The 21,510-nt window shown below is 39.3% G+C and overlaps 3 protein-coding genes across 4 annotated transcripts in view; all 3 read right to left on the bottom strand.

The window, feature by feature from the left end:
* Nucleotides 1-249: 249 nt before the first annotated feature.
* Nucleotides 250-1,446, bottom strand: LOC134221482 (uncharacterized). The gene has a single exon (XM_062700675.1). The coding sequence runs from the start codon at nucleotides 1,444-1,446 to the stop codon at nucleotides 250-252; it is 1,197 nt and encodes a 398-aa protein (XP_062556659.1).
* A 157-nt stretch (nucleotides 1,447-1,603) lies between these two features.
* LOC134221481 (uncharacterized) lies at nucleotides 1,604-4,082 on the bottom strand. Its single transcript, XM_062700674.1, has 2 exons — nucleotides 3,901-4,082; nucleotides 1,604-3,854 (listed from the first exon to the last, which is right to left on the bottom strand). The coding sequence occupies exons 1-2, from the start codon at nucleotides 4,080-4,082 to the stop codon at nucleotides 1,604-1,606; spliced, it is 2,433 nt and encodes an 810-aa protein (XP_062556658.1).
* A 4,115-nt stretch (nucleotides 4,083-8,197) lies between these two features.
* LOC134225833 (kelch-like protein 5) overlaps nucleotides 8,198-21,510 on the bottom strand; it is a 51,801-nt gene continuing 38,488 nt past the window's right edge. Inside the window, exons 8-10 of one of the 2 annotated variants that reach the window (XR_009983338.1) lie at nucleotides 10,687-10,809; nucleotides 10,184-10,620; nucleotides 8,198-9,742 (exon numbers count right to left, since the gene is read on the bottom strand). Coding sequence is in view for 1 of the 2 variants with exons in the window: in XM_062706207.1 (XP_062562191.1) it covers nucleotides 9,665-9,742; nucleotides 10,330-10,620; nucleotides 10,687-10,809 (492 nt within the window). In the remaining variant the exon portion in view is untranslated. The remainder of the gene's footprint in view (nucleotides 9,743-10,183; nucleotides 10,621-10,686; nucleotides 10,810-21,510) is intronic. The other variant, XM_062706207.1, reaches the window with a different exon arrangement.

The following is a 21,510-nucleotide window of genomic DNA, read 5'->3' as shown; positions in this document are numbered from 1 at the left end:
GTTGCTGGCACCTCGAACGGCTGAAGATTTAATTCTTCACAGTCAGCTGACTCTTTCTCGGGAATAGGCAAAACGCAGACTCGAGAGATGGCCTGCTTGTAGACGCCGTCCTTGGTCCGAATGCTAACAACTCGGATGAGTCCATCACTGCCGGGAAATACTTCGATGATCCGACCGAATCGCCACTTTAGTGGCGGCAGATGATCTTCACGAACATGGACCATCGTTCCGATGCGTATATTGTCACGTTCACGGGTCCAACGGGTGCGCTGTTGTAGTCCCGACAGATATTCCATCGACCACCGCTTCCAGAGGCGTCAGAGGTCTGTGCGCCAAAAAATGGTCTGGAGTGAGGACGTCCAAGTCCTCTGGTGAGTTGCTAAGCTGCGTCAAAGGCCGAGAGTTGAGAAGCGCTTCGACCTGCGTTAAGAGCGTGTGAAATTGCTCGGTGGTAACCAAGGCGTTGGCTAATGTTCGTCGAAGGTGTGTCTTGAGGGATTTGACTGCGGCTTCCCAGATACCCCCGAAGTGCGGTGACCTTGGAGGTATGAACGAGAATTGGATGCCCTCAGTGGAACACTGACGTGTGACATCCAAACGGTTCTGCTGGGATTTAAACAGTTGTAGAAATTCGTTAAGTATTCGACGAGCTCCGACGAAGTTGGTAGCGTTATCGCAATAGATGTTTTTCAGTACTCCCCGACGTGCTGCAAATCTCTTTAATGACGCTATGAACGATTCAGTAGAAAGGTTGCCTACCAACTCAAGATGTACTGCTTTGGTTGATAGGCAGACGAATACTGCCACAAATGTCTTCAGTGGGGCAGCCTTCCGCGAAGGCGGGCGAAGGTAAAATGGACCGCAAAAATCTACTCCAGCGTTCAGGAACGGAAATGTTGGTGATACTCGCACGGAAGGAAGATCTGCCATTATTTGCTCGCTTGTACTGGGTCGGGTGCGAAAACATGTGATGCATTCATGAGTGACTTTTCGCACGAGATCACGTAAGCAAAGAGGCCAAAATTTTGACCGAACGATGGCGCTGAGTAGTGTTGGTCCCGCGTGTAGTCGACTCAGATGATAATACCGAACAACTAACAGCGTGAAAGGATGTTTGTTGTCAAGGATCATTGGCTGCTTTTGAGCGTACGGTATAGCTGCATTATTGAGCCGACCTCGTGTGCGAAGAACACCATCAATGAGTACGGGGGAGAGACCCTTCACCTTAGACGATTGCTTCACTTGTCCGGTTGCACGGATCGAACGCAACTCCTCGACAAAAGATTCTTGTTGGGCGAGTTTAACAAGACTGACTAACGCTTCCTCGAGTTCAACCGTTGACAGAGGTCCGTTGTGTCTTGTTGTATGATCCGTCTTCTTTGCATTGTTGAAGAATCTGCGCATATGGCCGACCATGCGAACTAGGTCCGATAGGGAAGATTTCATTGTAAAAATAGGGCTTCGGACGACTGCAGGAAAAGAAACTGACGGTTTTCCCTGGAGCTGATTATGATCGAAGTGATCATCTAATGTCGTAACGGGACCTGGCCAAAATCTGTTCGCCTGCTGCAACCATTGAGGTCCTTGCCACCATAGCGAGTAATCAACGAGCTCCTTTGCTGACGTCCGCCGGATTTTCAATACCTGGTACATGTCTCCAAACTCCGGCAGCCGTGATTTGCTGGATTTCCGCTACTCGATTTCCAACAAACTTCTTCCAGCGAGCAGGTGAAGCTGCTAACCAATGAACGACAATCGTGGAATCTGTCCAAAAGAATGGACGACCTTGAATTTGCAAACTGCTTTCCACCTTTTCGAACAGGTGGCTTAAAAGAAGCGCTCCGCAGAGTTCCAGGCGAGGCAAGCGTACAGCAGTAGGAGTAAGTTTCTCGGTGCCTTTTGGAGCCACTTTTGATTTCGCTGTAAGTAAATGAACCGAAACACTACCATTTGACGATATGGTTCTGATGTAGATGCAAGCTCCGTATGCGCTTTCTGAAGCGTCGCTAAAACCATGAAGTTCAACTTGGGCACCATCCAATCCAGAAGCCGCCCACCGTGGAGCGGTGAACAAATCAAGTATATCGAGATCACTACGAAATTCTCTCCAACATTGTTGTTGATTTTCGGTCAGTGGAGCGTCCCAGGATACCTTTGCCTTCCATAACTCCTGCATGAAAAGCTTGGCCCGTAGAACGATAGGACCCAGTAGTCCCAAAGGATCGAACAAGCGCGCCGCTTCTGATAGAACTAAACGTTTGGTAATCGTAGCGTCGTAAGACCAAACCGGAATCTTGAACCGAAAAGCGTCCTCGGCTGGCTGCCACAATAATCCCAGAGTTTTTACTGACGATGATGACGAATCAAGTTCAAGAAGATTTCGATGTTCACGGAGGTCGACAGGGATGTTTTGAAGAATTTTGGGGCTGTTGGATGCCCACTTGTGCAGCTTAAATCCAGCCGACTGCAGGAGATCGATCAATTGTCGGCACATTTCGTTTCCTTCTTCCTCTGATTCCACCCCGGACAGCAGGTCGTCGATGTAGAAACTTTTGGATAGCACTTTGGAGGCTACTGGGTGAGTCAATTCACCGTCAGATGCAAGTTGCTGAAGACAACGGGTCGCAAGGTACGGTGCAGCCGCAGTACCATAAGTGATCGTCTGTAACTCATAGGTTTCAATAGGATCTACTATCGAGGAACGAAAAACGATGCGTTGCAACATATGATCCGATGGATGCACCAACACTTGCCTATACATTTTTTGCAAATTGGCAACGATGACAAAACGAGGGATTCGAAAGCGTAGGAGAATGCTGTACAGCTCGTCTTGAACGACGGGACCCACCATTAAAGCATCGTTTAGCGAGACGCCGCTCTCGGTGGCGCAAGATGCGTCGAATACGACGCGAAGTTTCGTTGTAACACTGTCCGGGCGAACGATGCAGTGATGCGGCATGTAGTATGTTTTCTTGCCAGGTGGCAAGATTTCGTTGCTAGGGTTAATCAGAGCCATATGTCCTAGTTGAAGGTATTCCTGAATGAACGCCTTGTAGTCTTCCTTCAGCGGCGGGTTCGAATGAAGGCGGCGTTCTAGTGACATGAAACGCCGAATAGCGATGCTTCGAGACTCTCCAAGTTTATCGAGAACATCAAGCTTCTTAGGAAGCGAAACTACAAACCGTCCTGAAGGATCGCGAGTCGTATTTGCTGCAAAGTGAGTTTCGCATTTCCGCTCTTCTACTGAGAGGGATTCGTTCGAGTGACATGACTCTACCTCCCAAAAACGAGCAAGCTGCCTTTCCAAATCAGCATTGGTGCAGATGAGAGTGACGGCAGAGCGATTTGTCTCCGTCGTGTCGCATTTACCGGAAACTATCCAGCCAAAGACTGTTTCTTTCAGCTGAGGAAACTTTGGACCAAGATCCACAAATCCTGTTAGTAGCAGGCGATAGTAAACTTCAGCTCCAATGATGATGTCTATTTGGTTGGGCTCGAAGAAGCGAGGATCGGCGAGTTGAACAAAAGATGGAATATTCCAGTTACTTGTGTGCAACTGGCTTGAAGGTATGATGGGCTTGAATTCTGGTAATATGTGGAACTTGAGATCGACAGTATATTCCGTAAAACGTGAACGGATTGTAGCCATCGTCGATTGTTTTGATGTTGCAGCACTAGGTCCAACGCCTTGGAATGCTAGGTGATCGTGCTGCCGTTGCAGATCTAGTCTCTGTGCCAAGCGTTCGCTGAGTAAGTTGCGTTCAGAGCAACAATCCAGCAGTGCCCTCGCAAACTGAATGTTTCCATTGTTGTCTTCTATCTTAATGACAGCAGTCGAGAGGAGAACGATACCACTATTTTTTGGTAGGAAGAGCGACTGAAGGATGACCGAACGCGGACGATTCGATCGAAGCGGTGGCAGTGGGGGTGGTAGCGAAAACTTGCGATTGAGATGTGGAGGTATTGTCTAAAGCTGGTGCGATTGGTGGCTGACCTTGCGGAATAGCGGGTTTATTTAATTGCGATTGCGAATGATCTTGTCCCTGGCTGGATGCATTGTTGGAAACGCGCAAATGCAGCATCGTATAGTGCTTTTGGCCGCAAACACGACAAGCTGAGCTAGGACAAGCCCTTACCAAATGAGAGGAAGAAAGGCAATTAATTCACAGACCAGCTTTTTTGACTGATTCTAGCCGTTGGGAAGGAGTCATGTTGTTGAAGGAACTGCATTTAAAAGGAGAATGGAGAGGGTTTTGACAGTGTGGACAAGCGGTTGTGGTAGTGAGTGTAGAGCCAAATTTGAACTTCTGCGCAGGTCTTCCATGGTCTTGGCGACACTCCGAAGGTCGAGGTTTACAAACTGCTAAAGGTTGCAGGGTGGCTGAATGGTCGCGCAGAAACTTCAGCATATCTTCGTAGGTCGGTACTTTTCGGGAATTGTGTGTCCGCTCCCAGTGCCTTTGAGTATCGGCATCGAGCCGAGTATAGAGTATGTGAGCCAATAGATGCGACCACCCCTTCGTAGGTAGTCCAATTTTCCTCAGTTGCAATAGGTTGCGCTCATACGAGTCGATGAGATTCACTAGACCATCGTAAGATTCCCGCTTAATCGGTTCGGAATCCAAAAAACTGTTTATCAGCGTACGGGAGATCATCTTCTTGTTTTCGAACCGTTGTTCGAGCATTTGCCACGCCACTTCAAAGTTTATAGCCGTCACTTCGATTGACTCCACCAACGTTCTAGCTTCCTTGGTGAGCACGGAAAGCAGATAATTGAACTTGTCGATCGATGACAACGAGATATCTTTGCCGATCATATTCTGGAAAGCATCGCGAAAGCTTAACCAGTCTTTCACACTACCATCAAACGAAGGTATCTTGAAAACCGGAAGGTTAATGCGAGAGGAAGAGGTTTGGCCGGGTGAAGAGGAAGAAGAGGAGGCTGTAGCTGTCGTGTTGCTTTGGTGTGACACCAAAAAATCTTTCACGTCGAAATACCGATTTTCGAAATCTAACCGTGTCGTTCGATTAGCTGTATCCACATCTTTCTTCACTTGCGCTTCCTTTTCTTCGGCACTTGTGCCCGTTGATCCCAATTCTTGATCTTGTCGTGCTTCAATTTTTACCCGATTGTCGCGAAACTCTTTAAACAGAGATTCCACATGCTCCAGACGTGACGAAATTTTAAGCCGGTCGCGTTGCTCGGTGTAATTTGCAACGAACGACTCCATATTGCCTAAGAAATCAAAAAAGCCACGTTCGGCTTTTGTCAATTCACGTAATGACACCATGCTTCTATTGTGTCAGGTACTATTCTTAATCGGCACAAATAAAGTTGAATTCACGTCGCCAGCTATTGTTCTTCTACACAAGCCACGCTGGCTTCACCACGAACAGGACGAAAAGGAAGAAGTGCGTCTCGTGACGCCGATAAGGCTCCGTGTCCGTGCGGGAAGATTCGTAGGCCGTAGATATTCTATCCGTTAGCTTTCGTCAGCAATGGGAAATTTTCAACTATCAATGTCGATGGATGGCTGCTCTTCTAGAAGCACCAACGCTGTCGATTGTGGTATTGTCACACACCATAAATCACTGTCGCGACGCAATAGCCACTAAACACGCACAAACCCGGTTCCTCGAAGGACCATTAAAATGTTGCTAAACTAGTTCTCCGGATTCGTGAGAATCACGCGCGCAGTGTGGTTTGACCACCGAATTGAAAACGCGCCGTTTTTTATCTAAACGTGGTACACTAGACCGTTTATACTCGATTCTTTATTGAAGCGATATAGAATACGACGTACACAGTGGATGGCTTTATTCGTACTGAATTTACTCTAGGCTCCGAAACTAGTGAGTAGTGTTTTGTGTCTTGCGATACTCTTCTCCGCTTTGGTGAAGCCGAAAGATAGAATTGAGAGTGAGTGTTTAAATGCAACTAACAATATTCATTAAAAGTAATTCTAGCAATTGTGGTCTGTGCCCTAACAATCTCAAATGATAGCAGTTTCACCCAAACCCAACCCCCCCCCCCAATGTATGGAAAAATGACCCCCGATAGAACATTTTAAAAATGCACCTACGTGAAAGGGGAGAATGATCCTTTCTTTCAAGGAATGTATTTGCCCGGCAGATGGCAAGAGACAATATGACCCCTTCTTTCAATTCAAGTGTTTGCTTTGTTCAAGGCAAAGTAAGATAAAATCTCTTCTTGAGGGATGTATTTGCCCGGTAGGAGGCAAGAGAGTGTGTGATTCCTTCTTTTAATTCAGACATTTGTGCAGTTTAAGGAAAGGGAAGATATGATCCCTTCTTTCGAAGAGTGCATTTACCTATGATAAGGTAGGATAATTGTGGTCAGTTCTACTCAAAGGAATCTTCTTTATTCCACGCCGTACAATCCTGTTTCCAATTATCATGGATTGTACATATATATGGTGGAAACAACGTAACTGAATGGATCGACAATTCTTACTTATTAATCACACAGCTTATTGAGCACAATTATGTCAAATGACCTTATGCCAAAAGACCATTTTTCCAAACGGCATAAGGCCAAACGGGGTACAATCGGGTCAGAATTCCCTTGCCGGAAAATCTAAAATTAAACAAACCAAATTAAATTATGCGTTTAATCACTTCCCGAGTAGACGAAAATAGCTCAATAATATCAAATGTTTATAAGATAGCAAAATGAGATATGGACATGATTGATATAAGAGATAAAAGATCAGACGATAATATCAAAATTTTGCACTAAAATATCATGAGAAAATCAAGTTATGCTATTTGTAATAAGTGATCAATATCATGTGCCATTAATTACTATGTCTGAAACTTGATTATGCATATGTACAACATTTGATAGATTTAGTTCGGAAAAGGTATTGGAGGGTAACCGCCCCTTCGGTGGGGTTTGATCCCACGACCCCAGTTCGCATGACAGGTGCTTTCCCTACTAAGCTACGAAGGACCTCCGTCGTCCACCGTGGACGACGGAGGTCCTTCGTAGCTTAGTAGGGAAAGCACCTGTTATGCGAACTGGGGTCGTGGGATCAAACCCCACCGAAGGGGCGGTTACCCTCCAATACCTTTTCCGAACTAAATCTATCAAATGTTGTACATATGCATAATCAAGTTTCAGACATAGTAATTAATTTCCACACCGGGTGGCTTAATACCCGGCATATAGGCAATTAACTTTGAATGTACTGATGTGCCATTAGTTTGTTCTTATCCATAGCATATATTGATATTAAAATGATATTTCGGTGCAAATTTTTGATAAGGTTGCCTGTTCTTTTATCTCTTATATCAATCAAGTCCACATCATGTTTTGTTATTCTGTTCATGACTTCTGCCCGGGTTCATGCAGAAATAATACACTCATCTCTCAGTGTGAACTACCCTTGATGAGATATCCATCACATACTGTTGTTGGCGAGCCGGTGACCAGCGCGGTGTTATCATCATCAATAGACATAGCCCACTGTCATCATTGAAACGCAGTATGAAAAAAATTATAGCCCGGACATCCTGGCTACGATCTGGCGATGGGCTAAACAATAGGATGTCAATAGCCTGGTTGTTGGTCAACGAGCCGAGCCAACGGTACAGCAGCAGTGCCTTTACTTTGCTTTGTTCGTCTCCGAAAGGCTTATGTTGGTCATCACGACGAGAAGAACACAAAGAGTGAAATAGAAACTACGAAATAATTGCAATAAATCCAATTTGACTAGATGCTGATGTCATAAAGGAGAAAACTAGTCGTCGATAGAAATCCTTATCGCATGCGACGGTATGCGAAAAAACGGACCATTTTCCTTTTGCCTGCGAGTAGAGATTGGGGTTTCGCTGATAATCTTCACTTCCTCTTCACAACGGGAGCTCCGACAGAAGGAAGATTGTTCGATATCGTCACCAAAACCAAATTGCCCTTGCTTTAAAAATCCCATATAAAAATTTAAAAAAAAAACATGTTTAAACGGGAACAATTAAACAACAACAAAATACTTTCGCCTGAAAATGTACAATTAAGTTTGGTTGATGGTAGAAGCATTTATCATTTGCATAGTTAAATGTTTTATAAACTTGTGAGCAATATTGTGAGCTACCGCTTTGTTACGTAACTCGGTCACCGGAATTCAATTCTCAATCTTATTTGTTCTCATTATTGTTTCCCGAATGAAAGGCACTGTTCGTTTCATACTAAAATATGTTTTATTAATTGATCGTCAGTGTTATAGTGCTAAGTATAAATAGTATCAAAATTAGTACCATTTTCACTTGTGCTGTAGCCCGGTATCGAATTTTCGACTTTTTGTACAATTTTGTTATCCATTGTCATCTCAATCGGATCCACTGTCTACAAGCGTACGCAATTATCTACACTCGTTTTTCGTATTGCTCCCTACTCTACAAGCTTCTTAACTGTTCGTTCACTGTCTCTATGTCAAAATTCAAAACTAAAAGATCTATCACACACCAAAGCCTTCAGTTGTCCTAGAAAAGAATTAGTGCCAAATTTACGCTCACATAATACCTACTTAAACTATCAGCCACGCTTGGGTATATATATTGAAAGAAAATCAAAACTGAAGTAAACTAATTTTTCTGCAGCTTTGAAGTTAATTTATCGTATTTTATATTGATTTAGCCGATCACAGATAAAGTACACTTACAGTATTTTTCATATGCAAAAAAGCTATTTTTATAGATAAATGAAGAAACTTTCCGTGGCTATCACGAGATTTTAAGAGCTTAAATAGAACATCCGCATGTATATTCTACCGATCCAAAACCTATTCGCCTAAAATTTGTTGATTAAACAAGTGGCCGAAGCGCAAAAAAAAATCAGAATAATTTCAAACTAAAGATTATAGTTTACAGTCCTTTGTGTGCTAGCAATAGAACGCTGGAAACTTTTTGAATGTTTGTCTATGCGAATTATGTTTTGATTATTCAAATCTCTGCAAATTTAAGAACTTTGTATTTGAACATTTGATTGCCTGAAAAATAGTATGTCGAATTGTTGAGATCTCGCGAGGGTGTGGCGACTTGCGTCTGGCCTATCGGTATGAAAAAGTTTTTCAAATGAGTATATAGTTCAAATTTGGAATGTTATTCAAATAATATATAAGTATTTTTTTGACGAAATAGTGAATTAGACTTTCAATGTATAATAACAGTCCCCAAATGTGACAAACACATATCTATTGGGTGTTTAAAAATAGCTTTGATGCGTTTTTGATACTGCATACCTCGCAACGACATTCCACCGGTAAAAGGAATTATGGTTTCACATTTCCCCGTATTTTTTTTTAATATTTTGGCTACGTATCTTTGGGCATCGGCGTATGACCATCAATCACATAATCAAATTTGACAACTAAACTCAAGGAGAACCAACAAAACCGGGTGGAATCCGCATTGAAGAGTTGGCTCGCTAGGCTCGCGGTTCACTGGGAAAAATTTACTTATCGATATATTTACGTAAAAAAAACTATATTGTATAATAAAGTAAAATATAAATCATCACAGGAGAAAAATCGTCTTCATTGCAATGTGTGTAGGATTCGATATGGATTCTGTGCTTATCTATCATCGCTTCATCAGTACAAAATTGTGTATACACATATCTTCACTTGGATGGGCAGCCTTGTGTTTAAACGTAATAATCAAAAATCCTAAATTGTCGTCTATAATAATAGTTACCGCTACGAGAGGAACCTGCTCCTCTATTCTGTAAGAAGAAACGAAACGAAAGAATGAAATAAGGATGAACTCATGAGCACAAAAGCGGAAAAAAAGTAATCATTCTTTTATCTTGATAAAAATATCATCCACTATTCAAGGCAAAACTAGCTCGATTTCACTCTGAAACATTTCATGTAGCAGCATTCAATTAGAGCGTTACGCAAGAAAGAGACCTTCGTTCTATAGTGTTAGATTTTACAGTTTGTGCATGCTATTATGGACACAGGAGGTGATTGTGCAGTTTCCATTTCATCTTGACAAAATATATGATGGTTTGTATAATGTGAGGGAAAGGAGTGTTCTATGAAAATATATCGCAGTGTTTAATTTGATGCTCATAGGTATCAGCATTCCAGATGAAATACTTAATGGATGGTATCTTTTCAGTTGCGCCTTCAACAACTTCGTTCTTTGATTAGATACTAACATTACTTAGCAGTAAAATGGGGAGTAGTAAACACACGAACACGCGAGATGCTGTATTATTTGGAACGTCCGATTGATGATAGACGTTCTTAGGAATGAAGAAGCATCACTAGAAATCAGTGCTGTAGCAGAACTCTTGTACTAAACTGTAGTATTCGTCGAGGAGGAAGATGACACTAATGCACCCGCTATCGAAGCCGCAGAAGGGCCTACAGTTGCGACTCCACCGGGGGAAGAAAAGTTGTTTGGGATAGCCACTACGCAGGCACCAGCCCGACTATAATTGACAGCGGCGATCTGTTGCCATTCGTTACTTTCCGTATCATACTGTTCGACTGTCTTCAAATACTGATTGCCATCGTATCCACCGACGGCAATCAGCCAATCGCCAAGAACGCTTACACCGATGGCATCCCGCCCAACACTGATCGAAGCGATCTAAAACAAAAATCCCTCGTTGGAAATCACAATTCAGGAATTAAATCTATCAAACAGAAAACTTACCAAGGTCCAGGTATCTGTCGTGGGATCATACCGTTCCACTGTTTCGGTTCTACAAACGGCTGGATTACTGGCAGGACAATCGTGACCTCCCAAAGCGTACAGGTATCCATTCAGTACGCCAACCTAAAAAAAAGAAATTCAGTGCAGACATATTGAGAAACATGCTTCCCTTTTCAAGAAATGGAGAGTTTTAAATGTTATACTTATATAATTAAGTAAGAAAAGTCGAGTCAAGTACGAGACACTGAAGACGGCCTTACTGTTGAGGTCGAAATACGTATCTGTCAAGATACAATTAAGTGGTGGAATTCAATGGGATTGTATAAACTCGTCTTATGACAGGTAATTAAGTAAGCTATTACTGCGAAGTACCCTAATTTCAAGCACTAACGAAGTTGGAACGTTCATTGAAAAACATGTAGTGCTTATTTGGGAACATTTTGTACTGCATCACGCAATAGAAAGATTCTGGGTTCTCAAAAATGTTTACATGCAAATGTTGCTGTTATATACGAAAATTTGCGGAATGATTCTGAATTACATGAATGATTCATATGGAAACAGGATGGTTCCTAATTTCGCTCATGTTTGAAATTGGATATGAATGAGGAAATATAATCAATTGACCAATAGGACCAATATGACCAATAGGATGGATGTATATATTGTTAAAAATACCAACCCAAAACGCCCCCCCGGGGCAAAACGACTTTCAGGTATTCACTTATATCTACCATGTTCGAGATAGCCATAATAAAGCTAGACGTAAAATTATGTAGGTTAGGCGAAAAAAAGTGTCAAAATAATAGATAAGAATGTAGGAAAAACTGAAATTTTCCACATTTTGATGAAACATCTAACATTTCGGCGAGGCAAAACGCCCTAGTGGAACTATCCTACAATGTACTTGCGTCTCCACGCACTGTCCATACCAGAATGCTGATGTGCCGACGCATGGTACGTTGTTCCCTAAGAGCTGCTTGCTAAAAGGCGTTTTGCCTCATGAGTTTTCCGGCAACGAAATATCACCACTTTTTTGAAATGTGAATATTATCAATATGATTGAGATTTTTTCTAATTTCAATATGGCATCAGCTAGCTATATTGTTTAACTGTTGCGTGAGGTAGAAACCGTTATACCTAACCGTTATAGCTAACGTTATAACGTGAAAACCGTTATAGCTAAGGCATAAAAAGAGTCTATGCTTAAGGTGATTATACAATCAAGCCATGTGGTGAATTTTAAATTCACCACAAGGTTTTCTACCGCTATTGTCAAAAGTTCAAATCCAGCGTAATAATGCGTACCATGCTGAAATTAAAGTCGATTGTTTAGCATAAGTAAGCAAACGATCTACGGATGTGTCATACCCATGGGCGTTGTGGTTCTCTCAATTCGTGCTCTAAAAAAATCACTAGAAAAAGCACGTGGTTTCCAAGATGGCCGATTTGTGGCTTTGTCGTATAATCACCTTAACTAGGGCATATTGCCCCTCCTTCCCCTAATGGCATCAGATACACCTGTCAATGCCCATTCGTTAGCCGGAATTTAATGACCCTATATCTCGATCCTGCAACTTTTCTTAAATTTTGCTTTACGAATTTTGGTTCATATAAGTCACATTTGAAAATATATTGTTCCCTCATGTAATAAGAACTATTGAGGCCTTTCGAAACGCGCAAGAAGCTTACGGCAGGTGATAGCATTTCATGCCTAACGTCTGTTTTGAGAAGTTGCGAATATTAAAACAGCTATCGAAAGCCCAATGATTGTCCGATTCTTACATTCCCTCCTGATTTTTCTATATTTAGGCTAGTTCCAGATCTTTCCCAGGATCCGTTGATATCATTTGCCTTCGGAAAATTGGTCACTTCCAAAATTAGATGTAACGTGTAACGGCTAAAACTTCATGATTTATTTTGGTGATGGTACAATGATAATTATAGCATCATGTGAATATTAGGCTGTGAAACGCTCAGACACCATGCATCCATGGGAATAAATTCATACTAGCGTCCCACTCCGGTGCACGCTTGTGATTCCGTTACTAACGCTAATTTTTGCAAGCGATTATGTTATGAACTTTGACGAAAATTTCGGATTAATTTTCCAGTGTATAAAATTGTGGTTCAGATAGAATCAGTTTATTTTTAATGGTGTCTAGCGTCGCGTGCAGGCAGTCTGAGAGACAGACCAGATACATAGACACGCAAACCCCCCAGTCCACCAACGACTTGAGTCGAGTCAAGTACAAGACACTGAAGACGACCACACAGTTGTGGTCGAAATACGTATCTGCAAAGATAACGAAAATTAACTGGTGGAATTAAATGGACAGTACTTAATTCGTCTTAGACGGTTTCATATAGTGATATCAAAATACTGATATCTCACATATTATGCGATATCAAGATTTACAAACTAGATTAGTTATCATTTAGTTATTTGCTATAAGTCTTGATATCAGAAAAATATCTAAGTCAGAAGAAGAAGAAGAAGAATCTAAGTCAGTTCCTGTTTTGTTTTAATTTATTTGAGATGATATCAAAATAAAAATATCAAAATTAGTTTGACTTTTGGTGTTGAATCATTTTATTTCATTATTATTCAGTCTTATTCGATAACTGATAATAGAAAATAATTCTATCTCGGTTTATTGCTTATGACGTAATGAATAAGCTTCTTGTAGTTCGAAGCCACTTTGATGACTGCAGAATGATCGTCGTGCAGGAGATATTATAATTTATCTTTTCAATCCGTAAGAAAAATCTTCATATACCGTTTGACGGAAAATAGTTTCTATTCATATAGAAGATAGGGATCGTACTTTTATTATGTATGATATTTTTTGGGATTTTTCAACCGCCCTTTCCCAATGTTAGATTTCCTTCAATAACCTTTTTTGCAAATAACTTTTCATTCATAAGAACGTAAAAATGACAGACCCCTCCTCCCTCTTTAAGGGTCTGTCTCATTTGGAGAATTAAAATTAAAAGTGACAGTTCGAAAATTAGAAAATCTCCCGGCCATAAAAATGGCTGGTGCTACCCAGCAATTCCAATAAGACATCGATGCAAAATTATTCGATATCTGTCAAAGGTAATATTGCTCTGCGAGCAGGGTTTCTCGAAAATTATAGAAATGTCACTTTTGAGTTTAATTTCAGTTAATAAGTGTACAGCCTCAAATATGTTTTCATGCGGTTTATAGAATACGGACTCTCATGGTGTCCTTGTCCGAAGAGGCCTATTATCAAAAAATCAGTATCTCTAAAACACTCACTACACGAAAGTATAGGTTTTCCTGTTTCACGTTCTATCGGGGGTCATTTTTCCACACATTTTTGAGGAATTAAATCTGATAGCCGATGAGATTTCTATGAAGTTTGCACCAAAAATAGTGAAAAAAATAAAAATTGTTATAGATCCCCCGATCGAACATTTTAGTTTACCCACTATATGGAGGAGGAGAGCGTATACTTTCGCGTGTTGGGTGTTTCAGAGATACTGATTTTTGAAAAATAATATTTCCCCATAGAGACTCCGTGACTCTATTTATTATTTTCAGTTATCAAAATAATATCAAAATATGATATTTGCTAGAGTACTCTGCAATTCTATATCAAAATATGTTATAGTTATGATATCAAAAACTCAATTTGTTATCACTTTGATAATATTTTGATAGCCGACTCTGCTCGGGTGAGCTGCTGGGAGAACCATCCATCGTTCACACCGCGAAAATCGGACGACTGCGGTGGGCCGGGCACGTAGCCAGAATGTCAGACAGTAACCCGGTGAAAATGGTTCTCGACAACGATCCGACGGGCACAAGAAGGCGAGGTGCGCAGCGGGCAAAGTGGATCGATCAGGTGGAAGATGACTCCGTAGACTTCGTGGCTGGCGACGTGTAGCCATGGAACGAGCCGAATGGAGAAGACTCATGTATACTGCACAGGCCACTTCGGCCTTAGTCTGATTAAATAATAATAATCGGATATGTATTTTTAGTTTAAATTTGAACTTTTGCCGAAGGTAATATACTCATAATTTTAATATATAGTGAAATACTAGTAAATTTAAATTTTGTCGAAGAAATTTTCAAAGTCGATTTATTCAATTTAAAAAATATACGTTCCAGTAATTTTTGCAGTAAAAGTTACTATATATGTGCACTTTCAGATAACACCTTCAAAAAAAATTAATCGAACCATCTCCATGAGATATAGGCATTTTGAGATTGCATAGTTTTTTGGTATAAATTGCATATAACTTTTAAATGGTAAGACTTATAAACATGATGTGTTCAGCAAAAATATGCACCATCACTTGCTCTAGATTTCTTCTGAAGACCGCATTCTCGTAAAACTCAAAACAAAAAAGTTAGAATAGAAAAACTGATTTTTTGGGGCCACCCTAGGTTAAAATCGAAAATTTCATTTACTGAACTCAATTTATGTGCTAGACACAAGGTGTCTTCGGCAAAGTTGCATCAAATAATGTTTACTGCAAGTTTGCTGAAGAGGTCATCCACAAAAAAACCGATATAAAAAAGTTTAATTTCAGTTTTGAGAAACGATAAGGACCACCCTATCGAACTTTTTGTCCGAAGAAGCAATATTTTATTATAAACAACTTCACTGAAGACACCAAGTGTCTAAATAGAACGAAAACGGAGGAAAATAGTTTTTTCCTGCTAAATAACTGAATCGGACCATTGTGCGTTGGTCTGGCAACGCTGCTTCCGAGTTCGCCGTTTTGGAGTATCTCGCTTAACTTTTCAAAAGGACCTAAGTAACATTTTTTCCATGATTTAATTTGAATAGCGCAATCATACAAAAAAACATGAAAGCTTTTTTTTGCAGTACTCAAATTAATTCATGAAAAAAATGTTACTTAGGACCTTTTGAAAAGTTAAGCGAGTATTCTCTTTTCGATCCGTTGACAGCCGTCGCTTGTTTGCCGTTTGTGTTTCGACAGACTCACTCTCTGATTGATCTGCATTGCTATTGTTGGAGATGATATTAGGTACGTCGTCCTCACGTTGTTGATTGGTTTGTTCGGATTTATTTCGTTTCGTTTGCTTTGGATGATTTATTTGATCGACGTGTTCGGGAGTATCCAACCGTGGAAAGTCCGTGTTGTTAAGTAGGCTGATATTGTTGGAATCCAACGCGGCTTCCGTGGTATTGGTTTGGTTTACCTTCTGAGGCATTCCACGGGGGCATGTCAGTCGATCCTGAGCGACCATTTCGAAAATATTTGAAACTCTGCACAGTTTTTCAATTTCATCTAAATCGTCATTTTTCGATATCAAATCTTCATATTGAGTCACGACTAACTTTTCAAAAGGGTGTATGTGAAAATGGTTCAAAAATATTAAAAAGCTGCACAGCAAAAACGGAATGTTCGATTGTTATGATTTTTTCAGCAAAGTTAGACAATTAAATGGTGATTCTTAAGAAAATGTGCACAGTAAAAAAAAAAATTTTTTTGCCTTTAAAAATACCATTTTTGTCACAAAAACTCAAATATCTCAAAACCCTATCTTTTTTCGAACGTATTTTTTTTTAGGGAAAACGGTCCATTATATTAGCTATCTACCATAAAAATTTGGTGATGGTAAACTAATAAACAAAAAAGTTATCAGAAAAATATATTAAGCTCTTTTAGTGGAATGTATTAAACCGTCTAAGACGAATTAAGTACACTGGATTTTGTTTTTACACGATTTACATTTTCTCAATTTTCCGCTCATCCTAAATGTTTAACGTATATTAATTGTCATGTGATTTTTCTTTGATTTATTCTGGATTTTTTGAAACATGTTGCGAAGAGATTGGTGGCAAATGGAAGTCACACGATCAAAAATACGAGCGAAAAAAAATCGCGTAAAAACAAAATCCTGTGTACTGTCCATTTAATTCCACTAGTTAATTTTCGTTATCTTTGCAGATACGTATTTCGACCACACAGTTGTGGTCGAAATACGTATCTGCAAAGATAACGAAAATTAACTGGTGGAATTAAATGGACAGTACTTAATTCGTCTTAGACGGTTTAAAAAAGTTATGACATTTCAAACATTTCACATTTAGTAAAAAAAAAATTTTTTCTGTGTAAGTTATTTCGAGAATTGCAGTTTGATGCAGATTTTATTGTTAAGGGACGTGATTTAAACAAGTTGTTTTCATGATATTTTGATTTAATTATTCATAGCATCTATAAGAAACTTAGACACGATCCAGTGTTGTGATCAAAAGTATTGATAGTGTCATAATTTTCATTGCACGTGACTGGCGAAAAATTCTTTTAATAGTGTTGAAACCTGTTGATAATAACGTTGATAGAAACATATCAGAAATGTTATTTTTAAGACAAAAGCTGCAAAATCAAAGATTTATATACACGTGTACGTCTATAGTTTACCTGCAAAAATATACCTCTTAGAGAATAGACTTTATGATCGGGAGGAAACGGGTATCTTCAACAACAACAAATGCATGATAGGTACATACCATGACAATGTTTCACGAAAAGCAAAAAATTACTACTACTAAGGTTGTTAAAGATCTTATAGTAATTTTTTCTTCAGTCAAGCAAATGACATCAAACTAGTCAGTAAAAACTTAAAAGTGATTTTGTTTATTGAAATATTACGAACAACATGAGTAGCCGCTTTCTCAACTGTTGTAGGCCGTTTGATGGAAAAAGTGTTCAAAAGAGTTACGAAATCTCACCGAAAGCACCATAGATAAACTGAAAGCGACTGGTTATGCTCCAATGTCCACATTGAATACAAATTTACGCATTTGCACGTCCTGCCGTCTAAACGTTGACAAAAGAGCAATCTGTATATCATCGGTTGAGCAGAGCGCAGGAAGTTCGAAAACGACAGCAACTGAGGAATTGCCAGATGTATCGACAACAACTGAGGAATTACCAGAAGTATTAAGTGCTGAGAGCCTTGCCACCGTACCATCAGCGAAATCTGTTTCAACAAATCAATCGGAAGATGAGTGTATCCAAAAGGTCAACATCGAACGCTTTAACGAGGGCATAGCTGGGATAAAAGTGACTCCGATTAAATGGAGTAAGATGGACTACGTTTATTACCCGGAGAAAAATACCGTGAAATAAACGAAGCTGTACGAAGAAACCTCTTCAAATTAGGACCTGATGATGTGGAAAATACAGACTACGATGAGGTAATTATAAATATGAAGGAAAGGTTCTCGAATGCAGCCACGACAAGGAAAGAAAAATTATTGATTTTGTCGATGCTGCCAAGTTCGTGGTCTATTCAGGATGCCATTGATGAGTTCAAAACCAATAGAAATACAGTAAAAGAGGCAAAACAATTGAAGAATAACTGTCTTTCAACCAAACATACTAGGTCTAGTACTGCATTAACAGATGAGACAAAAGAAATAGTAGTTCAATATTTTGAAGATGATGAAGTAAGTCGAGCTATGCCTGGTCAAAAGATTATGTATCAGTAAAAAAGATGGAAAGCGTCAAGCAATCCAAAAACGATTAATGATGACGATTTTGAAAGAAGCGTACACACGCTTCAAGGAAATTCACGATAATATTAAAATAGGTTTTTCCTCATTTGCAAGCCTTCGGCCAAGGCAATGTAAGCTTCTTTCCAATTCAGGAACACATAATGTGTGTGTGTGCACAACCCATGAGAATATTAATCTTATTTTACATAGTTTGAAAAGAATCAATTTAACAAAGGATATTAAAATGTTAACTGGTAGTCTTTTGTGTGAAAATACAACATCAAATTGCTATCTACGATCTTGTTCGGATTGTCCAGATTCTTCATCATTGGAAAATACTTAATTCGCTGAGTTTGAAGAAAAATATATTGATCAGTTATCATTTGAGCAATGGGTGACCACGGATAGGTGTGACATAGAAACTATTGTAAAACCTGTAGATGAGTTTGTGTCATATTTTTGCTTGAAATTAGAAAGTTTAATCCCTCACGATTTCATTAAAACAATACATTACAAAATGGTGAATTTTTAGTCATTTGTGATTTTTCTGAAAATTACAGCTTTGTATTGCAAGATGAAGTGCAGTCCCATCACTGGAACGTACAACAAGCTACAATTCATCCATTCGTTATTTATTTTAATGGAAGTACGCAAATTGAACACTTAAGTTTTATTATAATTTCCGAAGATTTAAGACACGATTCAGTATCCGTAAACTTGTTCATTGAAAAAATGATTAACTTTTACGCGTTGATAAGCATAAAGAAGTCAAAAGATATATTTCATGTCTGATGGAGCAGCGTCGCAGTACAAAAATCGTAAGAATTTTTCGAGCCTATGTCAATTTAAATCAATGTACGGAATTGATGCAGAATGGCATTTTTTGCTACATCACATGGCAAAGGTCCTTGTGATGCTATTGGAGGAACAATAAAGCGCATGGCCACAAGAGCAAGTTTAGCCAAAGAACGTGAGCATCCAATTAAAACTGCGAAAGAACTTTTTGATAGGGCAAATCGTAGAAAAGAAAAGATTTAACCAAATTATCATTTTGTTTTACTACTACTGAAGAGTACGAAATAAAGGCTTCAGAGCTCAGCGAGCAATTTAATAACGCGAAAACGATCCAAGGAACCCAAAATTTCACTGTTTCATTCCATTGTCGGAAAATAAAATTAAAGCAAAACTATACTCAAACTGTGCTGATAATAATTCAAAAGTGTTCGATATTTTAAAAATTTGAATAAAAATAAATAAAAATAAGTATTAATAAACTGTTTTCATGATATCATAACCCATACCAAAATTCAAACCCAAAACTCTTAGAGTTTCTATAACAACATTGTGTAACTGCCACATTTAATTTAATACTTAGGATAATATTAATTCATTTTTATTTATTTATACATATAATATACATAATATCGATGAATACATAAATATGGAATATCATACAAACAACTTGTTTAACTCACGCAAGGCCCTTAACAATAAAATCAGCATCAAATCTGCGATTCTTGAAAAAAAATACACGGAAATTTTTTTTGTTTACTATATGTGAAAATTGTGAAATGTTTGAAATGTCATAACTTTTTTGTTTATTAGTTTACCATCACCAAATTTTTATGGTAGATAGCTAATATAATGGACCGTTTTCCTAAAAAATTACGTTCGAAAAAAGATAGGGTTTTGAGATGTTTGAGTTTTTGTGACAAAATGATATTTTTAAAGGCAAAAATTTTTTTTTTACTGTGCACATTTTCTTAAGAATCACCATTTAGTTGTCTAACTTTGCTGAAAAAATCATAACAATCGAACATTCCGTTTTTGCTGTGCAGCTTTTAAATATTTTGAACCATTTTCACATACACCCTTTTGAAAAGTTGGTCGTGACTCAATATGAAGATTTGATATCGAAAAATGACGATTTAGATGAAATTGAAAAACTGTGCAAAGTTTCAACTCAATAGAAAATCATGAATTAAAAATTTTCTTAAATTTTGATGCTGTTGCTTGGAATCGCTCTTCTTGTGTTTTGGTTGCTTTTGATATGTGATCAAAGTGACGTCGCCATCAATGGTCACGTACGAGGGAATAGGTTGAGTGAGTTGCATTCTCACTACGCGAACGCCATTGTAAAGGCTAGGGAAATAATACTTCCGCACTTCCCTGGTAATGGAGAGAATAGTACTGTATTTCCGCAAGTGCTCAACCAGCACCGAGTGAGGTGTTTTTGGTGGTAAATCATGGACACGTATATTGATCGCACCATCATCTTCGTATACTAGTATTTTATAAACACTGTCGCCAGATTGAAGAAAATGGAGCAGGTGATGAGTGGTTTGATATCTTCTGGCAGTATCCATATCCACCATCTCCACATAGACACAATTTCGTAAATTATGAAATTGGACATTTATTATGTCCTTTTTGTCCAATTTCAGTTCTTCTCTTCGCACATGAATTTGTGCACCACCGATGCATCAGGACGTTTAGGCAAAACACTAAAATCAATAACCAAAGTGTTCTCTCTTTTTGCACCCATTTTTTTCACGGATAGAGAAAACGCGACCGAATCGTGTAAGGCGAGGCTGTCAACTGAACCCATAATTTCATGACGGTCCCCAAGTTTGAAAATTGTATTTTACAGCCTGTATCTGAGCCTTTTGCTTAGACGTAGATTATGGTCCTGAAAAGAACTGATTTATTTCCACTTATGTGACTCACTAACAGCAACTACTACGGACGCCGTCGATTCCCAGATTCTTCGACGATGCTGATTGGTGCACGGATGTGGATGATGCGCTGTTGCTGCCACGACCGCCACCACCACCGTAGCGAAAAATGTTCTGCTCCACCACCACCGCTGCGACAGCCGTTGTCGCTGGGACCGCTTCTGGACGCCCTGATCTGCTCTCCGTGAAATCCTGAATAAAAAAAAGTCACGCACGGGTCTTTTTATACACATGGAAACTAAGCAGTGGGCAAAAGGCCCGTTACTTACATCAGTCTGATGTCAATGTTGAGGATGCACAAACAGGACTGATTAATTCGGAATTTTTCGCCGGGTTTGGAAAGAAATAACATTTTCAATAGTTCAACGTTGATAAATAATCAATAGTATCGAAAATTGCTATTTTGCAAAATTGCTGAAGAGTCTGAGTCTGCTGAAGAGTCTTAATCGAAATAAAATCTCGAAAATCCATTGAAAGATAAAGACACCATAAGCGTTTGGAATATCTCCTAATTTCTTGACGGTCTCGAATTTGGAAATTACTGTTTTACACCCTGTTTCCGAGCCTTCCCTTGAAAGAGT

Source organism: Armigeres subalbatus, chromosome 3 (assembly GCF_024139115.2).
Source record: "Armigeres subalbatus isolate Guangzhou_Male chromosome 3, GZ_Asu_2, whole genome shotgun sequence".
Lineage (NCBI taxonomy): Eukaryota > Metazoa > Arthropoda > Insecta > Diptera > Culicidae > Armigeres > Armigeres subalbatus.
This window is presented reverse-complemented; position numbering and strand designations above follow the sequence as displayed.

What these genes read in the sequence shown, in the direction of transcription:
- LOC134221482 (XM_062700675.1), bottom strand. Translation starts at nt 1,446, where the DNA reads ATGAAATCTTCCCTATCGGACCTAGTTCGCATGGTCGGCCATATGCGC.
- LOC134221481 (XM_062700674.1), bottom strand. Translation starts at nt 4,082, where the DNA reads ATGCTGCATTTGCGCGTTTCCAACAATGCATCCAGCCAGGGACAAGAT. An exon ending in GCCACCGCTTCGATCGAATC is followed by an intron (nt 3,855 to 3,900) that starts GTCCGCGTTCGG and finishes ACCAAAAAATAG; the next exon opens with TGGTATCGTTCTCCTCTCGA.